Source organism: Rousettus aegyptiacus, unplaced genomic scaffold (assembly GCF_014176215.1).
Source record: "Rousettus aegyptiacus isolate mRouAeg1 unplaced genomic scaffold, mRouAeg1.p scaffold_m13_p_8, whole genome shotgun sequence".
Classification (NCBI taxonomy): domain Eukaryota; kingdom Metazoa; phylum Chordata; class Mammalia; order Chiroptera; family Pteropodidae; genus Rousettus; species Rousettus aegyptiacus.
The window spans coordinates 8,237,222-8,264,688 of NW_023416311.1; the positions used below are offsets into that span (position 1 = coordinate 8,237,222).

Consider the following 27,467-nt stretch of genomic DNA (forward strand, 5'->3'; position numbering starts at 1 on the left):
TTTCCCAGAGGAAGAATTCTACCAGTGGACTAGAATTTCAGCTTCTGCCCAAGAATTTCATATATATTTATATCTGTCTATCTACCTATCTATATCTATCTATTTCCTTCTGGTTCCTTTTCTCCGATAGAACAACAGACACACCACATGAATGTCTGTCTATTTATTTAGGTCTTTGTTCATTTGAGCAATGTTTTGTAGTCTTCAGTGTACAAGTCTTCAACTTCCTTAGTTAAATCGTTTTCCAAATTTCATTTTTGTGCCATTCCTTGCTAGTGTATAGAAATGCAACTAATTTTTATGTGTTGATCTAGGACCCTGCTACATTGCTGAATTTGTATATTAACACTAATAGTGTGTGTGCATGTGCGAATTCCTTAGGATTTTCTATATAGAAGATCATGTCATCTGTGAATAGAGGTAGTTTTACTTCTTCCTCCCCAATCTGCATGCTTTTTGTCTTTTTCCTAATTGCCCTGGCTAGACCTTCCAGTGCAATATTAAAAAGAAGTGGCAAAAGCTGACATCCTTGCTTGTTCCTGATCTCGGGGTGGGAGGCAGCCAGCTGTGGGCTTTTCATAGATGCTCTTTTATCAGGTTAAGGACGTTTCCTTTAATTCCTAGTTTGCTGAGGGTTCCCCCCACCCTGAGTATTTTTATCATGAAAGGTGTTGGATTTTTGTCAAATGCTTATTCTGTGTATATTGAGATGACAATGTGGCCAATTTACTGTTCATCTCTTCTTGGAAGCGTTTGGGTTGGAAATTCAATCTCTGTGGTTTTGGGGGATTAAGAAAAGAGTTACAGTTTTACAACTCTCCCCATAAATAATCACACACTCAAAGCCCTGGTTAAGTGTTTAGGGCAGATAAAAACAACAACAAAGCCAGATCCTGCAGTTGGGAGGAGAAAAATGAATGAAGGTGTGGTAGCACCAAGTGAAAGACAAGGAAATTCAGGTGTGCAATCACTTTTTCCTCTGTAGAAAGGAAGAAGGACCGAGGGAGGGAGGAGAGCATCCGCACAGGGCTATCAGTTAATTCTCAGTAATTCTTATGAGATAAGTACTTTTGTGCCCATTTTTCGGACAGGAAACTGACCCGCCCAAAGGCACGAGTTGTATCGTGGGCTGCCTGGATGCATCTGAATGTACAAATCCGAGTTAGGGAGAGAGGAGCCCCAACAAAGGGCAGGGAGCTCGGGGTCCCTCAGCGCGGGATCTGGGACTCGAGGCTGGTGGTCGGGTGTCTGGAGAATGCCAGAGATGGCGGATCTAAGGGAATGGGGAGAGCCGGGGGTCTGAAGTCAGGAGGGAAGGGCAGGGCTGTTCGGGGCACGAGGCACGGTTGGAAGTACAGGGGCAGAATCGAAAGGGTTTCACCAGGTTGGGGCGAGTGGAGCGGGGAGCTCCGAGGTCAGCACGAGAGGCCTGGACTGAAAACGGGTTTCCTGGGAGTGAACCAGGTCCGAAGTGTGAGCTGGGCAGTGGGAAACCGGAGGGGTGGAGGAGAAGGGCAGAGTATGGAGGGTGGGCGGGTCCGGCCGAGTCTCGGGCCGGGCTGGACGCGGGTGGGGGTGGTGACCCCGTGGGCGCCCCGGCGCGGGTCCCGGCAGCTCGTGGAGGCGGGGAGAAGCCGGAAGCACAGGACGCACGCTCCGCCCCGGCCAGGCCAGCCCCCGCCCCCGCCCCCGCCCCCGCCGCGGGCCCGCCCGCCGCCCGCCTGCGCGGCTGCCTCAGACCTCCCGGCTCGACTGGCGGCGCGGGCGGCGGTAAGTGCGCGGCGGCGGGCCTGGGAGCCGAGGGGCGCCCCAGGCCGGGAGCGGGGTCCTTGCGGCGCGAGCACCTGCCCGGGGCTTGGGAGCATCGGAGACCCGGGGCACCGCGCGCGTCGTGGCGGCCGAGGACTTCGGCGGGTCCCTGGGGTCGAGGCGAGGTGGAGGGCGAAGAGGTCCCGCCGAGATCCGCGCGGAGCCTGCGCGGCCGGGGTTCCAGCCGCCTGGCACTTGTCTCGGCGGTGAGACGGGCTGGGGTCCGCGCCGGCGCCTCCGAGTGGGCCGATCACCCGACCCCAGACTGAAAGCGCACCCCTCTTGGTCCGCGGTGCCTCCTCCCGGGACAGGACGTCTCGAGGCTTTTCAGGAAAGTCGCGATTCGCTCTGGTGGCTGTGATCGCAAAGTTGAATTTCCAGAATCATCACCCGGGAATTCAGAAACAAAACAACAAACAACAAAACCCAACGAATTTCCGGATGCAGGTTCCAGAAATTCGGCTTCCAGTGGCCACGGCATCTGCGTTTTTGCCCCTGCCCTGGGGGATTCCACCCAGGCTCCAAGAATGCCCTAGGTGGGTCCCTGTGTGGACACGCGGAGGGCCTCGGGAGGCCCCGGGAGGTGAAAATCCGGGACACAACGCAAGGGGAGCTTTGGCCCTGCCAGACTCCTCCCCGCGGGCTAAGGTGGCCACCTGCCCATGTAGGACAGATGCTGGGGGCACAGGCCAGAGAACCTGTGGCAGAAATGGACATCGCCCTTCCCCACCGCCAAGCTAGGCAGGTGACCTCCCCTCAGCTTTCCAGGTCGGTGTGGACCTGGACAGCGGTTCGAGTGTTGTGCCCACAGCTCCCTGTTCAGAGTCAGGGAGGAGAGGTGAAATGGCCATCATTCCAGGGATCCAGCCCTTTGGACCTCCTCTAGTTTTCTTTGGCTTTTGTACTTCCAGATAGTGGGGTTGGTGTTACAGCCTGTTAGACTGAGCTTTGGTGGTTGGGGAATCCAGTTCCTGGAAGCCACCAGGGCCTTCCTGTGTGAGCCTATCAGGTTAGGCTCTTCGGCCAGGCTTCCTAGGTGGCATAAATCCCTCCCCTTGGCCTGGTGAGCTGGTGCTGGTTCAGGGGCTTCCTGGAACACAGGGTGGCCCCTCAGTTCCACCCTGTAGTTCCCCTGGGGCCCTTTTAAGGAAAGCCCTGGTTCGCATTAGTGTGTTTGGCTGCCTTGCCTCACTTACCTTCCTCTTCCACTCCCAGCCTTCTCTGGGTGGCTCTTTTAAAATAGGACTAACCTGGATGCCAGAGAGGCTGGCATCTGGCCTTCCACCACTGTGTTTGGTTTTATCATAGTTGGATCAGAATCCAGAGAGCAGACAACTTGCTCCACCTGGCATAGAATAACACCTGTGCTGCACTTGGCTTACCTCTCAACCAGCCTTTGCTGTGGGATGTAAATGTACTAGACTGAGAAACACTTAACTGTAGATCTACTATGAGAGCCCATCTTTCTTTCCTGTTGCTTTAAGGCATTAATAATAGATGTTTTTATTCACATTTGAAAATATATCCCTGTTGAAATGTTTCTGTGGATTAAGTGACTCACTAATTGATCTGAGACAGAGGATCAATTTCTTAAGTCTCTAAAATACTAGACTGAAGTAACTCGCTGTCTCTGGTGAGTAAACTTCCCTTTGTTCCTTCAGTCCCTTTTATGGGTTGGCTGTGGGAAATAAAGTGCTACCCTTACCCTGTAAAGGATAGAAGAAATGGCTCCTGGTCCTGAGGGGTTTCCGCTGTGGGTGGAAAGTGGAAACACATAGGTGAAAAAGCCAGTGCCCGCTAATGCCTAGAAGGGGCTTGGGAAGAATAGAAGGGCAGTTGCTGTGAGCTTGGGGCCAGGTCAGCCAAAGAAAGTTCAGTAGCAAAGCCAAGTTCTGAGCCCGAGCGCCTGTGGCAGAAGAGACGGGTCTGCATTCCAGAGAGCAGAAGGGTCTCCGCAAAGCTTCAGAGGAGGCACGCGCAAGCCCAGGGTTGGAAGAAGGAGCCAGAAATCATTCCTAGCCCACTTTGATTTTCAAGGAGGTAAACCATGCCTTCGTTACAGCCCTTAGGGCTGACCGGAGGTGTGTATAGTGCCACTCTGAGAATGGCCTTGTGTCCATCAGGGGTTTAAAACTCTTGGGATGAGTCCCTCCAAAACCACTGTGACAGTGGAAGAAGAAGGAAGTCCACATGAGGAAGTCCTAGAGTCTCGGCACAGTGACTTGTCCTCTCTTTTTGCTTTGGCTACAGTGAAAATAGCCCTGTGGGCGAGATGATCCATCTCATCAGGCAGATAGACCTCCTTAATGCTTTCTTTAGTACAGACCTTTTGTGTCATTTTGGGTGCCCATTTGGCTGCCCATTTGGCCTGTTCTGCACTTGATTGGTGTTTACTACCTTAAAATTGTTATTCGAGCTCAAAGCAGTACTTTTCTGGGTCCTCACAATTTTGTCTTGCTGTTTGAACCGGCGTTGGCACTCTGAGCAGCCATGATGACGCTTCTATAGCTAAAGAAGCCATCCCTTCACATTTATTTCAGTAGAACTGTGTGTAATTTCGTAGGGTTTAAGGCGAGACAGAAGAAAGGAAAAATTGCGGGTGTCTGGATCCTGAAAGCCTAAGGTGCTTTCAGAGAATATAATGACGGAGAATTTAAGGTACTTAGCTCGTGGAGCTTTAGATTTGACACTGTTCCTGGAGTAAATTTAAGAGCTTAGCATCTGCTTGCCTGAACCTCGAGTCCAGGGAGGTTATTCATAGATGATGCACTGATATTTTTTTAAAGCTATATAAAAAATAACAATGTTACAGAAAGTATGGAAGATAAATAAGAAAAAGGCAAGCATAATCTCACTATGTGAATGAAACAACTAGCATCTCTTTCTGTGTTTGGGTTTGTTTGTTTTTTGTTTTTTTTATTCAGAGGCTCGGTCTTGTCATGGCGCCTGTTTTTATGAGGTTACAGTCAGAGTACCCACAGTTTTGTCTCTCCGCAGTCCTCTTAAGGTTCTCATTGCTCTGTTTCATCAAAAACCATCATTCATGTGGAAACCGGGGATGTGGTTTCACCAGGAATCCAGAGGGAAATTGCCCTCTCTGATTCTGGGGGAGCAGCCCAGCTCCCCAGTGGAAGCATTTTCCGTTCCACAGTTTACTGTAATTTGTACTTGCGCCGTGTTCGAACCTGGCTTTCAGATTGGGGTAACTTTATCTTTGACTCGTGGAACATAGTAGCGCCCTGTGGAAACAGACCGAATTCAGAGCATGGAATTTGAAAGCATTGCTTTGAAATGTGCCACTTAGGAGCTTCTGTATTTGTACAGAGGAATCCTGAATTTGAATTTGTTTGTAGGGTCAAATAGCCTAAGAACTTTAGTATAGTTTCTCACTTACTTCCTTTTCCTAAAGATGGCCGGAGAGACCAATTTCCCCTTCTGTCTAAATTCTTCCTCCTTCTTTAAAGTTTAAGACATCAGCCTTCACGTTGGACATTTTCTGGAGCCATATGCAGGTTAAATTCCATTACAACAGAAACAGCATTGCAGAATCTTTGTATTTTAAAGATAGCTAGCCAATACTTTGAGAATTCTGAGCAATATTCGATTTAATAAATGTACAAGACAGAGAGTCCCTTAGGGCTTTTGTAATCAGGTTTCCCTTATGCTCATGTTGCTGTAAAGAACATTTTTCCCCAGAGACAGTAGAAGACCAGCTCTTCTGGGCCTCGTGGCTGGTCCTCCGCCTTGCCTAGGGACCTAGGGACTGGGCTGTTTTCTTCTTCGGAGACTTGAGGATTTGCATGTGTGCCCTTCTTTTGCCAAAGGAATTCCTTTTTTTCCTGGGTCTCCTGGGGTCATCTCTGTGATGCATATATCCCCCAGATGTCTTCCGGGTTTCTTTTCTGGGGTTGGAGGGTGGGAGCGGTGTGAAATTGAAGAATCTTCCTTGAAAGAACTGATTTTTAGAGGATTAAGTGAAAAATGCTGCTTTATCTTCTCTCTGTAGGCCTTTCCCTTTTGTGTGTTGATCGGATACCTAAATCTAGAAAACTGTTCTAGACATAGCATGAGGATATATTTTTAGAAGAGTTTATTCACATATGATTAAGACTGCTTTGTGAGAGTTTTCAAGGCTAAATCTTAAGGGCCGGGTACAGATTCGTGGTGCATCGAGGCGCATTCAGCTGGGCGGAGTTTTGAAGATTTCTTCGATTTTAAGTCCTAATCATTTGCTTAAATTTGGGGTTATCTTTTTCTTTCTCTTTTTTTACTTGCCCAACTAGAAATATTAGAAACCGTGATCATCGCCCCCTCCTCCTCTTCATCTTTCACATTTAACCAAAATATACTTAAAAAATACTTTGTTTATTAAAAAAAACCCCTTTTTTACATTTTTTAAAAATTGAATTTGAATGCCTTTGGGTGAGGCCTGCCTCCTCCAGTTCTCCTTATAGGTTAATTTTAGATTTGCAGGAAAGGTGCAGTTAATAACAGGGGGTTCCTGTGCACCCCTCCCCTCAATTCCCCCCATTGTCAACACCTTATATCATCAGCACAGTACATTCGTCAAACCAAGAAACTGACATTGGTAGCTCACTATTAATCAAACTTCAGACTTTATTGGGAGTTCACTAGTTTTCACGCCGGCCTTGCTCTGTTCCAAGCTCCCGACTGGCTCCCGTCGGGCATACCACATTGCACTTAATCACCCCATCTCCCAGTCTCCTCCGGTCTGTTACGGTTTCTCAGTTTCTCCGTATTTTTCATGACCTTTTTTTGAGGAACACTGGGCAGAGATTTTGTAGAATTTTCCTCAGATTGGGTTTGTCCAATGTTTTTCTCACGATGACACAGTGGGTATGGGTTTGAGGAAGAATGCCACAGAAGTGAAGTGTCCTTCCTGTGACATCACATCAGGGGGCCACATGGTAACCACGTGGCATCGCTAACAACATTACCCTTCATCGCTATAGAAAGGCAGTGCTCGCCAGGTTTCTCCTGTAGCCTTACTCTTTTTTCTTTTCATCGATCATTCTTTAAAAGCAAGGCACTAAATCTAGTCCAGACCCGGAGAGGGAGGGAAAGATTAAGCTCCACTCCCTGGAGGGAAGGGTGCCAGTGCATATCATTTGGAATTCTTATAAAGATTTGCCTTCATTTAAAAAATACTCACTTCTGCGGGGCTCACGTTATAGATGTGCCCATTTGTTTATGGGGTGTATAGGCCATATATGCACATGAAATCTTGGCTCTGCAGGGAGGTAGGCTGTGCATTGCTTTCCCCAAAGCCCTGTGGGGAATCCAGAGAAAGTCAAACCCTTCCCCTGGAGGGGTGTAATGTGGTCCAGATCGGGAAACAGACTCTTACCTCACAGGAAGCGGAAGCACAAGGAAGGGATATGTCATCAAGGGCAGGATTGTGTGGGTTAGGACAGGGGAGATGGGACGGGCTTAGAAAGAACGCAGCGCTTAACATTCACCACCCTGTCTCACCATATTCGTAAATCTTGCTAAAGGCAAGACTTGTTTTCTGTCGTTTTCAAAGACATGACAGTTACGGTACCCGCGGTCATCTGGAATAGAGCCGGAATTGAGGAAATAAGCAAATATCAGACTCCCAAGTAACACAGATGTTATCACCAAACCAGATGCCCAAACTTGTTTACCTTACTCACAGGAGAGATCCAGGGAAACCAGTAACTCTTACTTTACCTGGAGTCCTTACAACCTGGGTTCCTGGTTCCCAGTCCTGGGGAGCTGTGGAACGGCACGTGGAGAGGTGGGATGGGGCTGCCACCAGCCCGGGTTGGACTGTTGCCACTTGGGATAGCATAGAACCACAGGATGCCGACACAAGCATTTTCTTACTTATTTTTGCAGATTTTAAGAAGGCAGAGAAATATGGGATCGATTTTAGAACATGGTTAAGATACTTTCTAGGGAGGGGTGTTGAAAGAGGCCTTCAGGAATAATGAAGCCAACAGCAGAAGTTATGAGACTAGAGTTTTTGTTGTGTTTAGACGTGGTCTGTGTGTGTGGAGGGTGGGGGGGGACCCCATGGGGGGGACCCCTTGGCTGTGGGCCGGGGCCTTTGATGTGTGTTTACACTGAAGGAGAGTTGTCGGGTAGCTTCTGCTGTGGTTGGTTTCTCCTGGTATTCTAGGTTTTGAGGAATATTTTTAGAACCTCAACTCTCCTTGGCAGGAGTTGAATATGGGAGGTGGGCCCATGGTGTTTGTTTCAAGTTGCGCTTGGGCCGATGTTAATGAAATAGAACCCTGAGTGTGGGGTCCCTCCCCTGCCCACCTCACCTGGGCCAGGCTCTTGCTGGTGCGAAGGCGCCCGCTGCCGAACCCCACCTTCTTGGCCTTCCCACGGGATACAGGTGTGCCTGCTCTGTGTGCTCAGCCACGCTGGCCCCCAGACTCTTGACTTGCCTTAGAATCCGGACTCAGCGTCCCCTCCGTGTCTGCCCCCATATCTCCACACGTTGGTTAACTTTACCTCCCCAAATGGGTTCCTTATGGCTTTCAGCGGGGTGGGGTGTCCATCCCGTTCCAATCCCTCATTCACCGTCAGCTTTCAGAACGTCCCCCACAAAAAAACGGATTACGATGCAAAGCGAAGGACTTTATTTTGGTAAATAGAATGTTGTTAGTACAGATTTAGGGATGATCTAGCAGGAGTGGTAGAGTTCCCGTCTCACCAAACAGAAGTGATGTGTTTAGTCACTCTGCTAACACTGAGGGAGGGGCCGATGGCCACATGCTGGGCAGGAACCGGAGACACAGTTCATGGGACAAAGGGCTTTGCTGATGTCATTTCACTCAGAGGCTGGAGGACGCAGGAGGCCAGCTTGGGAGTGAGTGGTGCAGATAAGACTTTGCAGAGGAAGCTTTTTTCCCCTCATTAAGAAAAGATTTTATTTAGTTATAAATACTTGCTAACTGATAAATATATTAAATTATAATCAAATTGTAAATTTAGTGAGTCATAACTAATAAACATGTTTTATCTAATTTACTTTTTCTTAATTTTGATTATGTAGTTAATATTGCTACAGCTCAATATACAAGAGACCAACACGAGTATAAATGTGAAAATTATCCCACCGAATCCCCAGTTGCCCTCCCCTGCTTCCAGGCAGCCACTGTCACCAGTTTCTTGTGTATTTGTTCGGAGGAAGTTTATGCATATTATATAAGGAAACGTATGTATTTTTCACCTTGTCCACAAATGGTAGCCTGCTAAAAACACTACTTGGGATTTTTTCATGCAGTGATCTATCAGAGATGACTGCGTTTCTGCACGTAAAATTCCCCCTCGTTCTGTTTTGACGGCTGCGCACCATCGCCTTGCCTGCGTGGGCCGTCACTGATACCTGGTCCCCTGCGGCAGACAGACAGTTAGGTGGTTTTTAGCATCACTGCAGTGAATACCCCTGTGTGCTCATCATTTTGTCACTTTGCCCGTGCACGGGATTTATCTCCAATACGAATTCATGGGCAGTGAGGGGTGCTGCTGGGTTAAAGGACTCGTGCATGTTAAATTTTGATAGGTGCTTCCATCGCATGAGCCTCAGTTTACCCTCCCACCAGCCCTCAGTGACCTCCACACCTAGGTCAGTTCACGTACAACCAAACATTTTTCTCTTTGCCACAACGAAAAATGGCAAATCTAATGATAGGTGAAAAATGTCTTGGTGTCAATTATGGGTTTTTTAAAAACGCAAACCTCTTCTATTAGAATAGTTTCAGATTTACAGAAAAGTTGCAAATTTAGTACGGAAGCCCCGTGTACTCCATCTAGCTTCCCCCATCGTCAGCGTCTTACCTCACCAGGTGTGTTTGTCACAACTAAGAAACAGACGTGGGTATCTTACTATTAACCAAACCCTAGACGTTATTTAAAGGCCACCAGTTTTTCCACTGGATTCTGTCCCAGGATCCTACATTGTATATTGTTGTCGTGTCTCCTCCTACTCTGGTCTGTGACAGTTTCTCGGACTTTCCTTGTTTTATGTGACCTTAGCAGTTTTGAGAAGTACAGGCCTGGTTCCCTATAGAAAGTCTCCCCGTTAGGGTTTGTTCGGTGTTTTTTCAGGACGAGCCCGGGGTCGGAGGTTTTGGGAGGAAGATCACAGAGCCGAAGTGCCCTTTTCGCCCCATCCCATCAGCAGGTATGTGACGTCCACATGACTTCCCACGGGCGCTATTGAACCTGACCGTCCGTCTCCATGTCGTTTAAACCACATCTCCCTGCTTTGGAGAGAGATGAGCATCTTTTTGCATGTGAAGACAAAGTCGTCCAGGAGTGGACCATGGTCAGCTGGGAATGAGGAGTAGCGGGGCCAGAGGAACCGTGCGCAGACCCCCGGATCCCTGGGGTCCTGCCGTGGAAGGGCCGATAGGGAAGGAGCAGCCCCTGCAGGAGGAGACTGGTGCAGGCCAGGCCACATGAGGCAGCCCTTCCAGAGGAAGCACTCAGCAGCCTCCGGAGAGGAAGACAGAAAGTGGGGTGGGCTTGGCGAGGTCAAGGCTGAGGGAGGAAGGAGGCTGGTGGTGGTTGGGGGTTGATCAGTGGACGTGAAAGAGAGGCAGGGAGCCTAGAGATGAGGACCAAGGCCGAGTGAAGAAGGGTGTTTTATTGTTATACTTTAACGAGGAAAGGCTTGAACTATCATAGAGAGTGCGATGCATGTATGACGGGTTGTGTGCCTGAGTCCTCATACATCCTAGCTGTGAAACCTCTGTGTCACCGTGGGCAAGCGACTCCCTCCCTGAGCTTTACTCAGCTTCTCTATGAATGATTAGAATGAATACGTTTATAATAAGCCCCATGTTCTGAGCACATCCACTTGTTTCAGTTAATACAGCAACCCTCTGAGGTGTAGGTACTATTAGCCCGTTTTCTAGATGAGGAAGTCGAGGCACAGAGAAATGAAGCAACCTACCCTAGTTCACCCAGCCAGCCTAAAAGCGGCAGGGTTTGAATTTAAACCAAGGGAAGTTGGTGCCAGAGTTCCTGCTCTTAAACATTTGGCCTGCCTTAAAATTCCGTTGTCTTAATTTCCTTGCAGCGTTCTTTGTCCCCTTCTCCTTGCCCACCTGCTCATCTTCTCCCACGTCTTCTTTTTCCTTGGAGTAACCATTGGGTATTCAGCAGGCCAAGCCAAGGTCCATGCCATTCCTGCTGTCCCCTGAGAGATGTGGTAGCCGCTCACCCTTCTGAATGACCAGAAAACACATGCAGGTGTTTCCGAAAACGCCACGTGTGGTAGTGTCTTGAGCACCAAGTGGAGACGTCTCTCCTGCGACATCTCTGAGCTTAGTGGCTGTGGCCTCGGTTTCCCTACCAGGTCATTTTGTGATTAAAATTCACCGTGAGGCCCTTTGTGTCTTGTATAATTGTCTCTAAGGACCATTTTCAGCATTGGGCATTATCTCTCATCCTCTTCCTCCTTTGCTTTTGGGCCTTGCCTGCTTGTTGGTCATTTCACCAGAAAGGGGTAGGGGTGGGAAGGAAAAATGACCTGCGACTCCTTAAATCCCTCGTCTGCCACTAGTACTGAGGATGGAGGTACCTGCAAAGATGTGAACTCTGTCCCCTTTCTCGTCCAAGCATGTCTGCAGGAGTTGCTGATGTTATGGCATCTTAGGGTAAAAACGAGTTAGAATTTCTGAATTTTTTTTTTGATACTCACAAATAAAAGCTTGTCGTTTCTCAAGAAGGGATGACACATCATCCATGACGATAAGTAGCTTTAGAACCTGGCCCAGGACCAAGTAATGAACACAGAGTGACAGATGTTTCCAAGTCTGGGGCGGTGGCAGCGAGGAGCATGACCACACCTCCAGATGTGAATGGCTGATACAGTTGCGGGGAGCACCCGCTCCCTACTTACTTCTGTAACCCCACACGGAACCAAGAGTGATGTTGGCGAAAACCAGGTGCCTCTTCAGCGTGGGAATGCCCGTGATGTCATAAGCTTGCATTAAGGGAGTGAAAATGAAATGATCTTGAGGTTTGGAGACTGTGGCTTTTTTTTTTTTTTTTTTTTCCGTCTGATTTTATCTTGTTGGTGTTTGCACACCTCCATAACTTCCCCTTTCAAGTTTTTTCCACCCACATCTTGACTCGCTCTCCCAGGGTGCCCTGTTGAGAAACACCAGTCTGCCCAGGAATAGGAGGAAACGAAGAATTCCAGACCCAATTAAGTGATTCCAACTCTGGAGCATATTTGGTGACACTTTGGCCAGTGCCCCCGGTTAACTTGAGCTGAACTGCAAGACCTCATCTGCGATGGAGACTTGGCATCACATGAACATCATCCTTTAAAATTTTTCTCTCTGATTCTTAATTGAAGCTAATACGCTAAGACCCTCCCGTTTATGTCTGCTTCCAAATCTTGATACCATCCAAGATGAGTTTGGGCGTTCTTTTTGTACCCACATATTGTTCTCCATGACTTTTCTTAAAGCATCGGGGTGACCAGCGTGTCCTCGTTTGCCCAGGACTCTTCCAGTTTCAACACCAAATGTCCGATATTCAGAGAAACCCCTTGGTCCCAGGCAAACTAGGATGTTGGGTCACCCTAGGAGACACCTATGCTGTTCGGAGCCTAGTTCTAGGTGCCGGGGTTGCAGATTTTAATGAATATCAGTCCCCGCCTTTATAGGGCCCACAGACTGGTCAGGAAGACGGATGAGAAACGTGTTTCTCTGTGGCAAGTACAGCAGAGAAACGCGTTTCGGTCACATACTGAGTGCCCGTCTGTCCCTCGTCCTGGGTGCTTTCCGCAGTGGCTTCACTTCATCCTCCCAAGAACCTTATGAAACTGCCGCTGTGCTGTTGTGCATGGGAGAGCCGAGGCACCGCTGTCATGCCGCGGGGTGTGCAGGAGCCTGGGTGTGACCCCGGGCTGTCTGGCCGCAGACCCTGCACCCTTGATTTCTGCACTGTGTAGAGGTTGGGGGAGGAATTCCTTCCTGGGGGAGGCCAGAGGTGGCTTCTTGGAGAAAGTGACATGCATGCTGGGATATAATAGGCGAGAGGAACTTGCAGAGGCCTTTGGAAGGAGGAAGGGAGGGAGGGGAGGAGAAGGCAAAACAAAGAGGGTGCCCGGCATGTGTGGGTCATTTTAAGCAAGGCTGCGGACACACGAAGGCCCGCATTTGCAACACGGTGAAGTGAGAGATGGCTGCGGGGTAGGGGTCCAATGCGTCCTGGGAGCCCCTCCATCCTGGGCAACCCAGGGCCTTTGGTCACTGTGGCAGAACATGTTGGGGGTTGTCAGACCCCAGTGGTCTTGATTTTAGATAAATGAAGACATTGGGTATCCTGAATTAAGACTAATGGTGAATTTGGAAGCTTGAATTGTAAGGCTCAGCTGGTGACGAGAAGATCAGAGATTTCCAGCAATGCCTTTTCTTTCTTTTTATTAAAGTTCATATAACGTAAAACTCACCATTTTAAAGAGTATGATCAGTGGCATTGTAGCGCATTCACAGCCTCGTGCATCTTCATGCCTGTCTAGTTCCAGGACATTTTCATCACCCCAAAAAGAAACTCTATACCCATTAACAGTCACTCCCCATTTCCTCTCGACACCCTCCCCCCAGCCCCTGGTGGCCACCAGTTTGCTTTCTGTCTTATGGATTGGCCTATTGTGGACATTTCATACAAATGGAGACATACAAGATGTGGCCTTTTGAGTCTGGCTTCTCTCACTTAGCATTGTGCCTTCAAGGTTCATTCTGATGGTGTTTTGGAGCTGACTTAAGGCCGGCCGGCCATCTCTAGACTTCCCAGAAGTCAGAACCCTCCCTGTGAGTCTGGGACTCCAGGCAGACAGACCGCTTCCAGGCTCGGCTCCCAAAACATCGAATGACCGTGTGGAGCGGGCACAAAACAAGTAAGACGACGCTCAGGCTCGTGGTGAGCGCCTGCAAGAGCAGCTCCTCCAGTGTGTTTCAGGGAATTCTGAGGCTGTGGAGGCCAAATTTTTGAGGAGCAGATCTGTTGCTGAAAGCGAGGTCCCTTGTGGAGTTCATTCCCACATCCCTCGTTTCAGGATCAGTTCATCAATATCAGCTCAGGGCATGAAGATCCCGGGGCTCGGAGGGGTGGCCTTGCTCTAGGATTTCCAGGGCTTTTTCCTTCTCTTTCATCAGACCCATGTTAAAAAGCAGAGGCTGAGCTGCTTGGAGACCCAGCTGGCCAGAGGTCTTTACCTATTCTCTCCTGGTGTTGCAGCAAGTGGCTGAAATAGCCCAGCCTCACGCCGTCACTTAAATATGCAGCATTGGACAAAAGTAGCATCTCCGAAATTCTGAGATTCCCACTTTTCCTGTTTGTCTCCTCAAAAGGAGAAGGGAGAACTTAGTGGGCCTCTACCTTTGGTTGATCATTAGCATGCTGACCCCATTTTTATTGAAGAAGCAGGTCGTTTTGAACTGGAAAGCCGGCAGTGACAAAATTAGAATCCATTGTAAGCAGGTCTTTTTCCTTTTGGGTGTGTGGTGTGAAAGTCTGCAGGAAATGCATCTTTTTACACGTGTTAGGCAAAGAGAGAGGGGGCACGTCCAGAGGCGTTGGAGTGTGTTCCTTCCACTGAGAATTTATTTTCTTTTCACATTTCATTTGGGGGCAAGGTTTTGTGCAGAATGAGGCTGGTGATTGTGTCTGGATCTCCCAGCCCGGGAGGTGTTTCGGTGAGGTCCAAAGAGCCTGAGTTCAAACCCACTGCCGCCACTCTGTCTGTGCAACTCTGGACAAGCAGCTGAACCTCTCTGGGCTCCAGCTTTTTTGTTTGTAAGTCAGCATGATGATAATAGTAATTCCTGCCTCAGCAGTGTGAGAATTACTTGGATTGGTGCATGTAAGGGCATGAATTACAGGACTCATTGCAGTAAAGTAAGAGCCCGTTATTATGGTCGTGAGTCTGGGGTGGGGGTGGGGAGTAGCAGATTTTGCTCAGGTCAGGACCTCTGGACACAGAGATGCCAAAATAAGGTTTTGACGGCCTGGGTGTCTGGTACTCCTAATACCCTTCACTTCCTTCCTGGGGTGAGAACCCAGTATATTTAAGACCCGGACGAGTGACTGGTGATAGGCGTGAGCCCAGCCGGCTCAGCACAGCAGAGTGGAGTGTCCCCAGGGCCACTCCTGCCTACCTCCCCCAGTTGTAGCTCATGAGATTAAGGCCTGAGAGGGCTGGGCAGGCCTGTAAAAGAATATACAATGTAAGGGACATTAGGGCTTGGTCAGTAAAAGGTTACAAAGCGTTTGGACATTTGCATTTATGACAGCAAGAAAAGAAGAGACACATTTTAGGAATAGTAAATGAATAAATGTTGGTGATTTAAAGTACTCATTGGACCCACACCATAGGTTCTTGGTGGGGTTCTTGGGGGAGAGAAGAGGCAAAATAAAAGTCTTAGATATTAAAATGGTGTGTGGCCCGCCAAAACTCAACCCTACCCAATGAAATCTTATTTCTTAGGATTTCATTTCTCTTGTTAGGCAGAAATTAAGTTATATTTAAGTTGATTAATTAAATTTAAATATAATTTAATTTTTCTCCTTGGAGCAGGGATGGGGGATAGCGGGGAGGGGGGCCAGCTATAATGCAAACAAGATTGCAGTCCTGTTCTCCACCAGGTTTGGGTTCGATGAATGAGCTACTCAGACTCTTTCCTGCAGGCCCAGGAGTTAATACCCGTATGCCCCTCACTGCCCCTTTAAGGGAGTGTCTTCCCCCAAGCACATTGCTGCATTTTGGGACAAGGGGAACGTTCGTCTAGGGACCCCAAAATTCCAAGTGGCATACGGACAGATGAGGAAGTAGGCAGGGGCCAGGATTCTGCAGGTGGCCATGAGCCAGTCTCCAAGGCCAAGCCCTGTGGATCTCAAACACTTCCTCTTCCTTCTCCATGACCAGCGGTCACTCTTGGCGACAGAGCATTCTGGCCCAGTGCAGCACGGGCCCCTCCTTCAGACAGAGTACCCAGAATTTCAAGATGGCAGTTTCCACGGCCTGCGTGGCTTTCCTAGTGTAGAGCCCTGTGGGACCGCACAGGTCATGCTCCTGTGAGGCCCGCCTGCTCACATTTTCCATACGTAAAATATGCGTTTGGAACACCTCCCTGCATTTGGAAGTAGCTAATGAAAGAGTCATTCGGAGATGGTGAAAACAGAAATCTCTAACCCCTGGCGTCTTGGTTTCTGTGGGGGCTGGTGGAAGCTTTTAAATGGACAATCAAGAAAAGCCACTCTCAGAGGCTTAATAACAAAGTTAAACAACTGGGAAGGGAGGGAGGAGACCCCTTGTTTGTTCCTTTATTCCCCCCCACACTCGCAACGCTCCCTGTAACCATGGCAACCAGGGCAGAGCCCGCCCCCGCTGCCTGAGATTCTCAGAGCTGAGCCTTTATTTGCAGAACTGTGGCTTTGCTGTTTTGTTAAACCGAAAAGCTTTCCTCAGGTTTCTAGTTTGTCCCAGATGTGATTGTGCTAGCGCCTCAGCTCACAGGCACCTATCGGAGTGACGAAGGGTTCTTCGGTGACAGGGGAGTGTGTACGTGTGTCTGTGAGTTGGGACGAGAGGCTGTTGCTCTTAAGTGTCACGTCCAGGAAGTTAGGAAGTGGCGGCAGGCTGAGCAGACCCCTTCTGGAAGGGCGGGTAGGTGGGTGGCTAGATGGGCCTCCTGCCCCTGGGAGAGGACCGATTTTTAAACCGAGGGGGAGGGGAGAAGAAGAAACTGGACAAAGCAAAGTGGCATTTCCTGGCCTGGGGCTTGGGGAAGGAATGCTGTGGAATTTATGCAGAAAGCTTTCAAACCAGCTGGTTATGGGGTGGTTACTTTCTTTTTCTTCTTTTCTTACCATACTAGTCTTGTTGCTCTTGCTCTTTTCAGAATTATAAGCATGTTTATGTGGCTGTTTGATTCAAAAGCAGTGTGTCCCAAGAGGCAGTGTCCTAAAGTTCCAGAAAATAGGATGCAACTGTAAGAAAGATGATGTCTGATCAGTAAATAGGGTGCGTGTGTGTGTGTGGGTGTGTGTGTGTGTGTTGTGTGTGGGGGGGGCAGGGGTACAGGCCTTAATTTCCAGAACCAGGGGCCCCTTTACCCTTCACTTGTATGTTCACTCTGCGATACAATTTCTGACCATGTTTCTTTACTTTTGGTGGAGCGAGGCATTGGTTTTGAAGTAGAGGAATTCCACTTCTGAGTTGAGTCACTGACTGCCAGCGGTCTGACCCAAACTGCGCAGTTTAGGGCGCCCCAGACCTGATTTTCCGCTCCCCGAGCACTCCGTTTGCAGCCACAGCAAATGGGGCTATTTTAGGCTTTCTGTACACACGACGTTCTCTGCTCTTGCGGTTTTTTCGTATGACTCAGTTTTCATAATAAATCGTGTGGGCAGCTGTAGGTCTGCCTTTCCTGAGACAGGAAGGGACGGCACGTCCTTGACGTTGAACGCGGATGTGAATTACTGCAGCGCACCCCGGCTTCTCCCCCGGCTGACGTGTCCTCCAGGGCAGGCCCTGCCAGCAGCAGATGGGGGAGTTCCCGGGGCCCCTCGGAGGGAACAGCCGCCAACCTGGGGGGCTGCCTGCTGGCGAAGTGTCTTGGGCCTGATCTTTGTGGTCTTTCTTCCTGAACCTCCTCCTACATTTCTGTACCTGTTTGTCAGAGGAAACTGGCAATATTCCTTATCCACTTTTCACAGTATTCTTGTTTTTTTTTTTTTTTTTTTTTTTTAACTCCTGAACCTGTTTTCCCAAAGATGGTCTGTGATCTTGTTAAACGCCTCTGCCCTCCTGCAGACTCTCGGGTGTTGGCTCTCCTGTCCCCCTGTCCCCTCCACCCGATGCAGGCCAGGGCACATTTCCCCAAGTGAGAAGAGGGTCTTTCATCTTAGAGAATAGAAAGAATTCAACACGCGCAGCACAGTTAGGACAAAAGGAAAATTTATTAAAGTAGTGGTAAAGTAAAGACAAATCTAAGACGAGGAGAAACGGCAGCCCCCGAGTGTTGGGGGAATTCCTGGGTTTCCGTACTATGCGTTTAGTTCCTGTGAGTTACAGTTTAAAAGCCTTTGTTTACCCATTTCCTTTGATATGGACATTGAGTGAGGAAGGGGAAGAGTGTAGTGTGAAAGGCTCCGGCAGATCTCAGCCTTTAATCCTCAAGTTCCCCATGGTTTTTAGCCATAGGGAATGAACGACTTTATTCTGTGTAGGACGCCACTTAAAGACTGTTGTTCCTGTTTTCCCTACGAGGTGTGGGGAATGGTTGTCAGCAATCCCAGCAGAAATCTTCCTTCTTTCTGCAAGTGTCCTGGCTGCAGGGCCGAGCAGCACAGGGTAGTCTCTGAATGCGGCTTGATTTAACATTTTCGTTCTCGCAGTTCGGGGAGCTGCGAGTCCTGGAGATACACGCAAGCTATTGCTCAAGGCCTGACTCCCCTGGTGTCTCGAGGGGATTGATTATATCTGAAAACAGCAGCAGTCATGGAAACTGAGGGAGTCGAGGTCGTGGGCTCTCCTGATTGAACGGGGCTGGGACAGTGAATCATCACGTTCATTCATTTCTGAAGTCACCCAGGGCGCCATTCCTTTTGGCCCGGTGGCCCGGTCCTGTGGCTCTCTGGCCGGTGGGGTTGCTGTGTGATTCAGTGGGCCTGGAGCTGAAACACCTAAAGCCAACGTGTCATCCTCAGTCTAAAGTCCAGCGGAAACCTATTGTCCTCGGTTTAAAGACCTGAGGCTCCGTTAATCTAGTGTCCTAAGGCGTCATGATTAAAGGAGCAGGAACACAGAAATGGTGGGAAAAGCTAGTGAGTCACACAGTGCCATTCTCTGCACAAAACCAGATCAGAGAAAAAGACTATATTAAAGAAATGAAGTCGTGTGTGGTTGCCGTGGGGCCCCCTGCCCTTCGCTCCTCTAACCAGCCTGCGGCATCTGCCTTTCTAGGGTTGGGCCTTCCTCTTCTCTATAACCTTCCATGGCTCCCATCTCTCCGCAGCATTGGTCCCGTAGCACTAGAAAAGGCGCCACGTAGGTAATTTTAAATGGGTTAGTAGCCACATTTTAAAAAGTTAAGAAACAGGTGAAATGAATTTTAACAACATATTTTACTTAATTCCATCTATCTGAAATATTATCATTTCAGCATGCAATCTACAGAAAACAATTACGAATGAGATATTTTGCGTTTATGTTTTTAAACGTTTTTGAAATCCAGGATGTGTTTTACATTGACATCATATCCCACATTGGATGCTAAAATTTTATCAAAAACATTTGATCTCAATTCATTTTATTGAATTTGCTGTTGGAAAAAATAGATTCATATACCCAAGGTGTCCCAGACTTACGTAAACGTTTTCCGGTAATTGAATTGTGTATTCGATTTTACATTCAAGTTGCTTACGCTTAAAAACAGTTTAAAAATTGAGTTCCTTGGTTGCACTAGCTGCATGTCAAGTGTTCAGCAGCCTCGTGCAGCTCACTGGTGGCGACCTTGTTGGACAGCCCAGAGAGAAAACGCTTCCATTGGATAGTCCAGGCTTATAACGTCCAAACACCTCCAAAGGACTTTCAGAATTTTCTAGAACCTGGCCCCTGTCTAGCTTTATTTATTGGCTTTGTGCTGCACTTGTTCCCTTTCCCACGCCCGTCTTTCCACTTCAAAATGAATGCCCTTTCTTCCCTTCCCCTAGAGAAATCTCCTCTTTCGTGCTCGGCTTAACAGCAGAGCTTCCTCGAAGGCTGCTCCCCTTCTTCCTGCAGCAGAATTAATTGTTCCTCTGCTTCCCACGGGTTCTGGGAGATGAGGCAGACTGCATGGGAAGGGGCGGCAGGCCTGTCCGGGCCCCCCCAACCGAGGCTCGCTGCCCTGGGAGCTCATGTCCCCAGTTCTCCTGAGACAGGTTCGAATGGATCCTCTGACCCAGCAGGCCTGGCCCTGCCTTGTTGGAAATCAGAGCCCCACAAAGGACAGCACTGTGTCCTGCTCCGGCCGCCCCGGGGCTATGAACATGGGCCCTTCAGACTGGAACACACCCCGGGCTCAGGCCACAAAATTCTAGGCAAACATCAGCTCAATGAGAAAAAAAACTCCTTTCTTTACCCTCACAAAAGGAAATGCATGCCTGGCTGCCCTAATGCTCATTTTTCAAAATGGGAACCCGAGTATGTGTGCGTATTTGTTGTTTAAAACTATTATTTATAAACTATACTTACCTACAGAAAAGTGCAACTCAAATTTTCAGTTAACTTATGTACCCAAGTACCAGCCCCCCACCCGTCACCCCCTCCCCTTCCACATTCTCCTCCCCCGCAGAGGCAGCATGTCCCCGACCGTGTCCCTAGTGCCATGATTCATTTTGCCCCTGCACGGTTCTGAGCTTTATATAAATGGCATCACAGGGCGTGCACTTCTGGTGTCTGGCTGCTTTTGCTCAGCACTCTATTTGCAGTAGTTTGTGGTTGGTTTTTAGAATGCCTTCGTCATCTCCATCACCTTAAATGCTATTTGTAAAAACCACAGTGGCTAAAAAAAAAAGAGAGAGAGAAAAAGAAAATAATAACAGTAGATGCGAAAGGCAGGTTATTTATTGGGGGGTGGTTTGAAGTGCGAAGAAAACTTCGGTTCGCATTAGGTGGATGTTGAAGCAACCCCAACTCCACGTTGTGTTCCTCTGGGGCACGTAGAACCTGATTCCAGAGCTTTTTATTCCCAACAGTTAGGCAGGGACTACAGCCCTATCTCAGCTTTGAAGACGCCACAGAAGACAGGCCTCCATCCCTCGACATCTTCTTAATAAGAATAAGGGAATAACATCTCCAACGGGGGGATGAGAATAGGGAAGAAGTCTGAGAACTACACCGGTTGACTGAACGTTAAACCAGCTGGCGTTCAGAGCCTGCCGGGCACTGTTAGACCGACCCTGGCCGACCAGCCTTCCAGCCAGACCACGGGAACCCACAGAACAGAAGAAGATGCCTGCAGAGATGGTCAACAGCTGTTTACCCACACCACAAAAGGAAAACAGACTTTAAGCTGTACCTTGCACAAGTGAAAGATAAACCTGACCATTCATTCTGTTGTCTGCTCCCTGTAATCAGTAATTTTTCATAGAAACTGAAACATATAAACCCAATTCCTCAAGCACTCTCGTTCTCTGACCCTGGGAGGAGACCGTGCTCTATGGAGCATTATTCCTTCTCTAAGGAACTTTGCTTTGTCTTAAAAAATTCAGTTCATGTTTGTTAGCTCTTGGGATTGTCTAGGTTCTGGCGATTTTTGGTTGTCATTAATGACCTTTTCGTTTTTATTTAGAGAATCCTTGTTAAGGTGCTGATTCTTGGGTCTTGAAGGGTCTTGAACGTCCTTTCTGGCTTTTGGGCAAGGCTGGACATGAGTCATTTTTCTCGGGTTTTTTATTCGTTAGGTAGAAAATTAAAGATAAGGGTGGAAAAGAGTGAAAGAAAGATGACAATTGCGTTTCTGACGTGGTATCTTTTGGTTTTTCTTTAGGTAAAATGTCTGCTCCAGGACCCTACCAGGCGGCCGCTGGGCCTTCGTCAGTGCCCACAGCGCCCCCATCCTATGAAGAGACAGTGGCCGTTAACAGTTACTACCCCACGCCTCCCGCACCCATGCCTGGGCCAGCGACGGGGCTCATGACAGGCCCAGATGGGAAGGGTATGAACCCTCCTGCGTACTACACCCAGCCAGTGCCTGTCCCCAACGCCAATGCAAGTACGTGTGGCCTCCCCAGTCCCCTTTACCGCCCTGGCCTTAGGGACTCCGAGACCTCGGAGAGCCACCCAGGTGACTCTGAGTCTAAGCGAAGTGCCCGTCAGTCCACCTTGACCCCTTTTCCTGAAATGTCACATCAGTCTTTTAGGTTCCACGCCAGTGAGACTCACGGCGTTTCCATAATGAAGGAGCTTTTGAGCTTCCCCAAGTCCGCTATAGACAGACCCTTCAGCCCTGACCATAGAGGCACCACCTACTAGCCAGAGGAACTTGGCAGTGAGAGTTTGCCTCTAAGGGCCCCCACCCTTTGTGGTGAAATCTGATGTGAGAACCCCTGCCCCAGGCCAGGCCTGGAGGAGGAGAGGGAGCAGCAGCCCTGAGGAATGGAGGGCCTAAGCCCACCAGTGCCATTCATGCAGGTGGTTCCCTGCCTTCCAGCAACTTTTTCATGGCCGAGCCCTCGGGTACCTGCCACTGTACAGGTACGGAGCTGCCTCAGTATCCCAGACAGTTCAGAAGGAAATGGCCATGTCACAGTGCGCCTGTGAGTCAGACGGCCTGGTTCACCTAAGTTCCTGTGCCTCAGTTTCCCTGTCTGTAAGAGAGGGCTCATCAAGTACCTACAGCAGTGGGTTGTGAAGAGGAAATAAAGTTTTAGGAGTAATCCTTCAATAAAAGTGCTCGAGTAACTTTGACTCCTTGAGATGGAAGAGGACAAGATGATGACTTTAGACTATTTCAGATCACACTCTGATCAGTAAAGAATTCATCCTCGCACCCAAAAAAGACTTAATAAAATTTACACATAAGTGCTAAAGTATACTTCAATTCTTCTTCTCTCAAAAAGAGGGTCTTTCTAGGGGTATTGGGTTCATTTAGCTCTGAGCAATCTAGTTTCCGCTGATACATAGATTATAGAAATGACATTCCAACAATGTAAAAGGGACAGAAGGAAGTCACTTTGACAGAAGTATGAACTCAGATGACTTTGCCAAGGACCGAAAAGGACATGCAAAACTCTAAAGGCTTCAGGGTTGGCGTCACCTCGATTCCCTTGTGGTGGCTATGGATATCTGTGCACATTTTGCACAATTTTCTCTTTTTAGCATGATTTCATATGCTCATTTCACGTACCTTCACGGTTCCCTGTCTTCCAGAGAACCGGCTCAGTGTTCCCTGGCTCGGTAACCCCAGCCTCATCGCTGGGCGCTGCGGCTGATTTTTTTGTAAGAGAAGAGGGAGTTGTCTATTGAGGAGTCATTCCGTTCCAGGCATGGTGTGAGGTTCTTTCTTTACCAGCCTTATCTCGTTTAGTCTTAACAATAACTCTCTTACTTGCATTTTTTAAAATAACAGCTTCATTGAGATCTAATTCCCAGACCATAAAGTTCACTCTTTTCAAGTGTACAGTTCAGTGGTTTTAGTATAGTATTTAGTATTTAAGTTGTGCAACCATTCGCACTAATTCCAGAACATTTCCAGTGCCCCAGAAAGAAGCCACTTCCCTGCCCCCAGCCCCTGGGCACCACTAATCTATGAATGAAGAAAATGGCTAAAGCCCAGCATAGCACGATTTCTGAAATTACCATCTTCATAGAACCATTCAGCGAGCTTAAGAAGCATTGCGGGACTCTGCCACATACTTACTGAATCGGACTGTCTTAGGGGCATGGCCTGGGAATCCTCATGCTCAGTAAGCTCCCTACAGGAGTCCACAGGCCGTCAAGTATGAAAGCCTGGCCAGGATGAACCAAGTCCCTCTAGGAACACAGCCCTGTCCCCCATTTCTTGCGTGGAGGTTTCGAGAGCCCCTTAAATGACAGCTCTGGAAATCTGCCCCTGTTTCCTCTTTTCTTGTCATTCCCTCCCTCCCATTTTTATAATTGTGGTAAAATACACAACATAAAACTTATCACCTTGAGCCTTTTTAAGTGTATATGGTATTAAGCGCATCCACATTGCCATGCAGCCATCACCAGCATCCATCTCCAGAACCTTTTCATTTTGCAAAACTGAAACCCTCTTCCCATTAAACAAGAACTCTGCGTTCTCATTTCCCCGCGGCTCCTCACAGTCACCATCTACTTTCCGTCTCCCTGAATTTGACTACGCCGGGTGCCCCAGATAAGTAGACTAATACAGTATTTGTCCTTTCCTGACTTTTTCACCTGGCATAATGTCTTCAGGCTTCATCCATGTTGTTGCACATGTCAGAACTTTATTCTTTCTTATGGCCAGATAATATTCCAGTATACGGATAGACCGCATTTTGCTTACTCATTTATTCATCGATGGGCACTCGACTGCGTCCACCTTTCGGCCCTTGTGAATGGCGCTTCTGCGATCGCGGGGGCGTTTTCCTGTTTCCTGATCGGGTTCTCTTTGCTCTCCCCCGCATCAGTTGCCGTGCAGACGGTCTACGTGCAGCAGCCAGTCTCCTTCTTCGACCGCCCAGTGCAGATGTGTTGTCCTTCCTGCAACAAGATGATTGTGACTCAGCTGTCCTATAACGCCGGCGCCCTCACCTGGCTCTCCTGCGGGAGCCTGTGCCTGCTCGGGTGAGTCCGGGGTCCACTCAGCCCGCGGGCCCTCCCACATTCCTCTCTCGCAGGATTGCTCAACTGCAGCCTGTACCTCTGTCTTGTGGGGGCCCATGCTGTGCCCGTGGGGTGCGCGCAGCGTCCCTGGCTGCCACCCACCAGACGCCAGCAGCGCCCTCCCCGCGTCGCCTTTACCAGAAATCATCCCCACTTGAGAACCGCTGCTCCTGAGCATGTTGACGCCCGGGAGCTACTGTCCTGTCATTTCTTCTTGCTCGTCTACTCAGATTACTCCCTGCGTGTAGGGACAAGCATAGCAGCCGCTTGCATCTGTGTAGGGTGATACCCTAGAGATTTCTTTTTCTTCTAGAATTTCACGACCTAAATAATAATGTTTGCCCGACTCCGAGAGGAGCTTTAAATAATGCGTACATTAAAATACTTGATAGTCATCTCTTCAAAACTTCTATTCTTTCATGACCCCAAGTGTTTTTCCTGTTGCCTCCACAAGGAGATCGTATAAATATTTATGTCGGCACCGAGAGTATTACATTGAAAGAGATAATAGTTTCTGTTCTGGGATAAATTTGAAGAAACACAATTTAATTTTTTTTCTCCCAAACAGAAAAGGACAGCCTCCTTATTCCTGATTATGGGAATCACTCAGGAAACCAAGGGGCTCTGTTTTCTTCCTCGAAGGAAGTGGCGTTTGTTTGTTTCTCTTCAGGAGCCCTTAACTTCTCGGACCGCTGGCTCTTTCTTATGCCGCAGGCTGTGCGAATACCCTGCCTGTGTTTGCTGACTATGTAGGCAAAGAGATATTCCGTGGGGCACTTTATTGATTGTTGCTGTGAGAAGTAGCCTCTCCATAGAGACCAGTCTGAGACAGGTCAGCAAACTACAGCCTAGGGGCCGACTCTAGCCCAGTTTAAGTTTTATTGGAACACATCACACCATTGGTGTGAGGATTATCTATCGCTGCTTTCACACTATAGTGACAAAGAAAGTATGTAGCGTTATTTAGAAGGATTAAGGAACGCACCAACCTCAGTCTAAGACCTTGGAGGATGCCCAGGTAACCTAAGACACGGAAATGCACTCAGCACAGTCTGTGGGAGCAGCCTTGGCGTTGGTCGGTGTATGAGTTTCCTGGAGCTGCCATAACAAATGCCCACAAGCTTGTTGGTTAAAAACAAAAGAACTGTATTCTCTCGCAGTTCTGGAGGCCAGAAGTCCAGAATCAAGGTGCCCATAAAGTCACTCTCCCTGCAAAGGCTCTCAGGGCAGAATCCTTCCATGTCTCTTCCAGCTTCTGGTCGTCAGCTGTTTCCTGGCTTGCGACTGCATCTCTCTCATCTCTGCCTGTCTTCGCACGGCCTTCATCCCCCTGTATTCTGTGTGTCCTCTCTTCTTATAAGGACGCCTGGCTAATCCAGGATGATCCCGTCTTGAAGTCCTCGATTACACCTGCAAAGACCAGTTTCCAAATAAAGTTCTGGTGGAGGGGGCGGCGGTTAGGAAGCCTGATGTATCTTTTTGGCGGCCACTGTCCCAACTGTTCCAGTCGGTAACGTGCTCTGTGTGTGGCTGTTTTTGTTCTCCCAGGTGCATCGCGGGCTGCTGTTTCATCCCTTTCTGTGTGGACGCTCTGCAGGACGTGGACCATTACTGTCCCAACTGCAAAGCTCTCCTGGGCACCTACAAGCGTTTGTAGGACTTGGCCAGACCTGGAGGGAGCCGTGTGTGGCAGGAAGTCCTTTCCGACTCTCACCCAGCCCCACCCCTGGTGGAGATCCCACCTTGGTGGTCACATCTCTCCAGGGGCTTCACCTTTGTGTCTTCTTTTGGGGGGAAATATCGCAAAAGTAGCACACTTCCAAACCCCAGAAATTGCTGCTTGGAGTCGTGCACAGGACATGCAAAGACATTCACCTTGAGTGCTGGGTCAAGGATTTCCCGCCTGCCCTTGACCCCAGGTCATCCCATCTAACTGTGATCATAGCCCCGCCTATATATCTTCTGGTGATTTGCCTTGCCAGCTTCTTTTCTTGCCTCGGTGGGCCTTTCGGGTGGTGGGCTCTAACTGAGAAGCCACAGGTTGCCTTAATTCTGAGACAGTTCTGCCTGAGTGTGGCTGAACCAGTTCGTGCTACCTGCCATCATATCCATCTGTGTCCACTTGTGGTGACAGAAATCTTGCCTTGTAGACAAAGGCGTTGGCTCTCAGAGTCTGTAACTGTAGGCTTTTCATTAGCATACAAATTTACTTTAATTTCTTAATTTGTCTTTAAGCACACGAAGGGGCCGTGCACACCCACCAGACATATCCACGAGGTCCTAAATGCATACTGCAAGTAGAGAGCTGGACCTTACCCCTGCTCTGCCTTCCCTGGATTCTTTGTCCCACATCCTCAGACACTTTCCATGAGTGGCTGTTTCTTAATAAGGAGTTGTTTGTATTAACAGTTTTCATGGCCTCCCTTTGGTCTTAGACACCTTCAAACGTAATTTTGAAAGGATTATTCCGAGGACCATTTTCTGTAACCACGTCATCAGTATCGTTTTCCCATTTGCCAGGGCATCCTTGCGCATTCCTTTTTCCTTAATGGAAAAAGTGATGGGTAATTGCATCCACTGCCTTCACTTGGGTTTAGCGTGGTTCTTAAAAACCTGCATAATGGAACTCTGAAAGCGGGGCCCCTTTCGGGTTCCTGGTGGTGTGTGGAAAGACAAAAGCATGGGCGAGCGTATCTAGGTACCGCGGTGCTGAAAAGCTTGGAGACCCGAACTGTTTCACAGGAATCTAAAGTCTGATTTTATTTTTCAGAAATATAGTTTGTTATGTAACATCAGAAGACATGATTTCTAGGATCCGAGCAGCAAGCCAGAGTTCTCGGTTTGCTGCTGGGTTATCTTTGAAATCAAGACAAAGCTGGACTCAACTTCCCAGAGTCCCCATTTTGATAGTAAATAGGCACAGGGAATGCATGTGAATAATAATTATGTAGAAATCAAGCCTAGACCTTGAACAAAAATCTGTATATTGGCTGAAAATTATAGTCGTAACCATTGATTCAGCTTATTCATTTGCTGTTTTGAAAGTTCCAGTAATTATTTTTACAACGAATATGGATACTACATCGTACTTTGGTGTTTATCTGCTATTAAAAAATAAAGTCTTTGGTTCACTCGGTGAACTATTTATCAATTCTTATGGTATGGAAAAAGGTCTCGTGTTGTGTTTCCATTCGTTACAAAGAACCTTTATTTGCTCCATAACGGTAGGAAATTCTTCCTGATAAAAACTTGAGACTTACTGAATATCCCGCAATGTCAAGAT

General features: G+C 48.4%; 1 protein-coding gene across 1 annotated transcript; it reads left to right on the forward strand.

The window, feature by feature from the left end:
- Positions 1 to 1,724: 1,724 nt before the first annotated feature.
- LITAF (lipopolysaccharide induced TNF factor) lies at positions 1,725 to 27,354 on the forward strand. Its single transcript, XM_016159638.2, has 4 exons — positions 1,725 to 1,770; positions 21,363 to 21,587; positions 23,989 to 24,145; positions 25,733 to 27,354. Exons 2-4 carry the CDS (start codon positions 21,368 to 21,370, stop codon positions 25,839 to 25,841), a joined length of 486 nt encoding a protein of 161 aa, XP_016015124.1. The 5' UTR covers positions 1,725 to 1,770; positions 21,363 to 21,367; the 3' UTR covers positions 25,842 to 27,354.
- Positions 27,355 to 27,467: the final 113 nt, after the last annotated feature.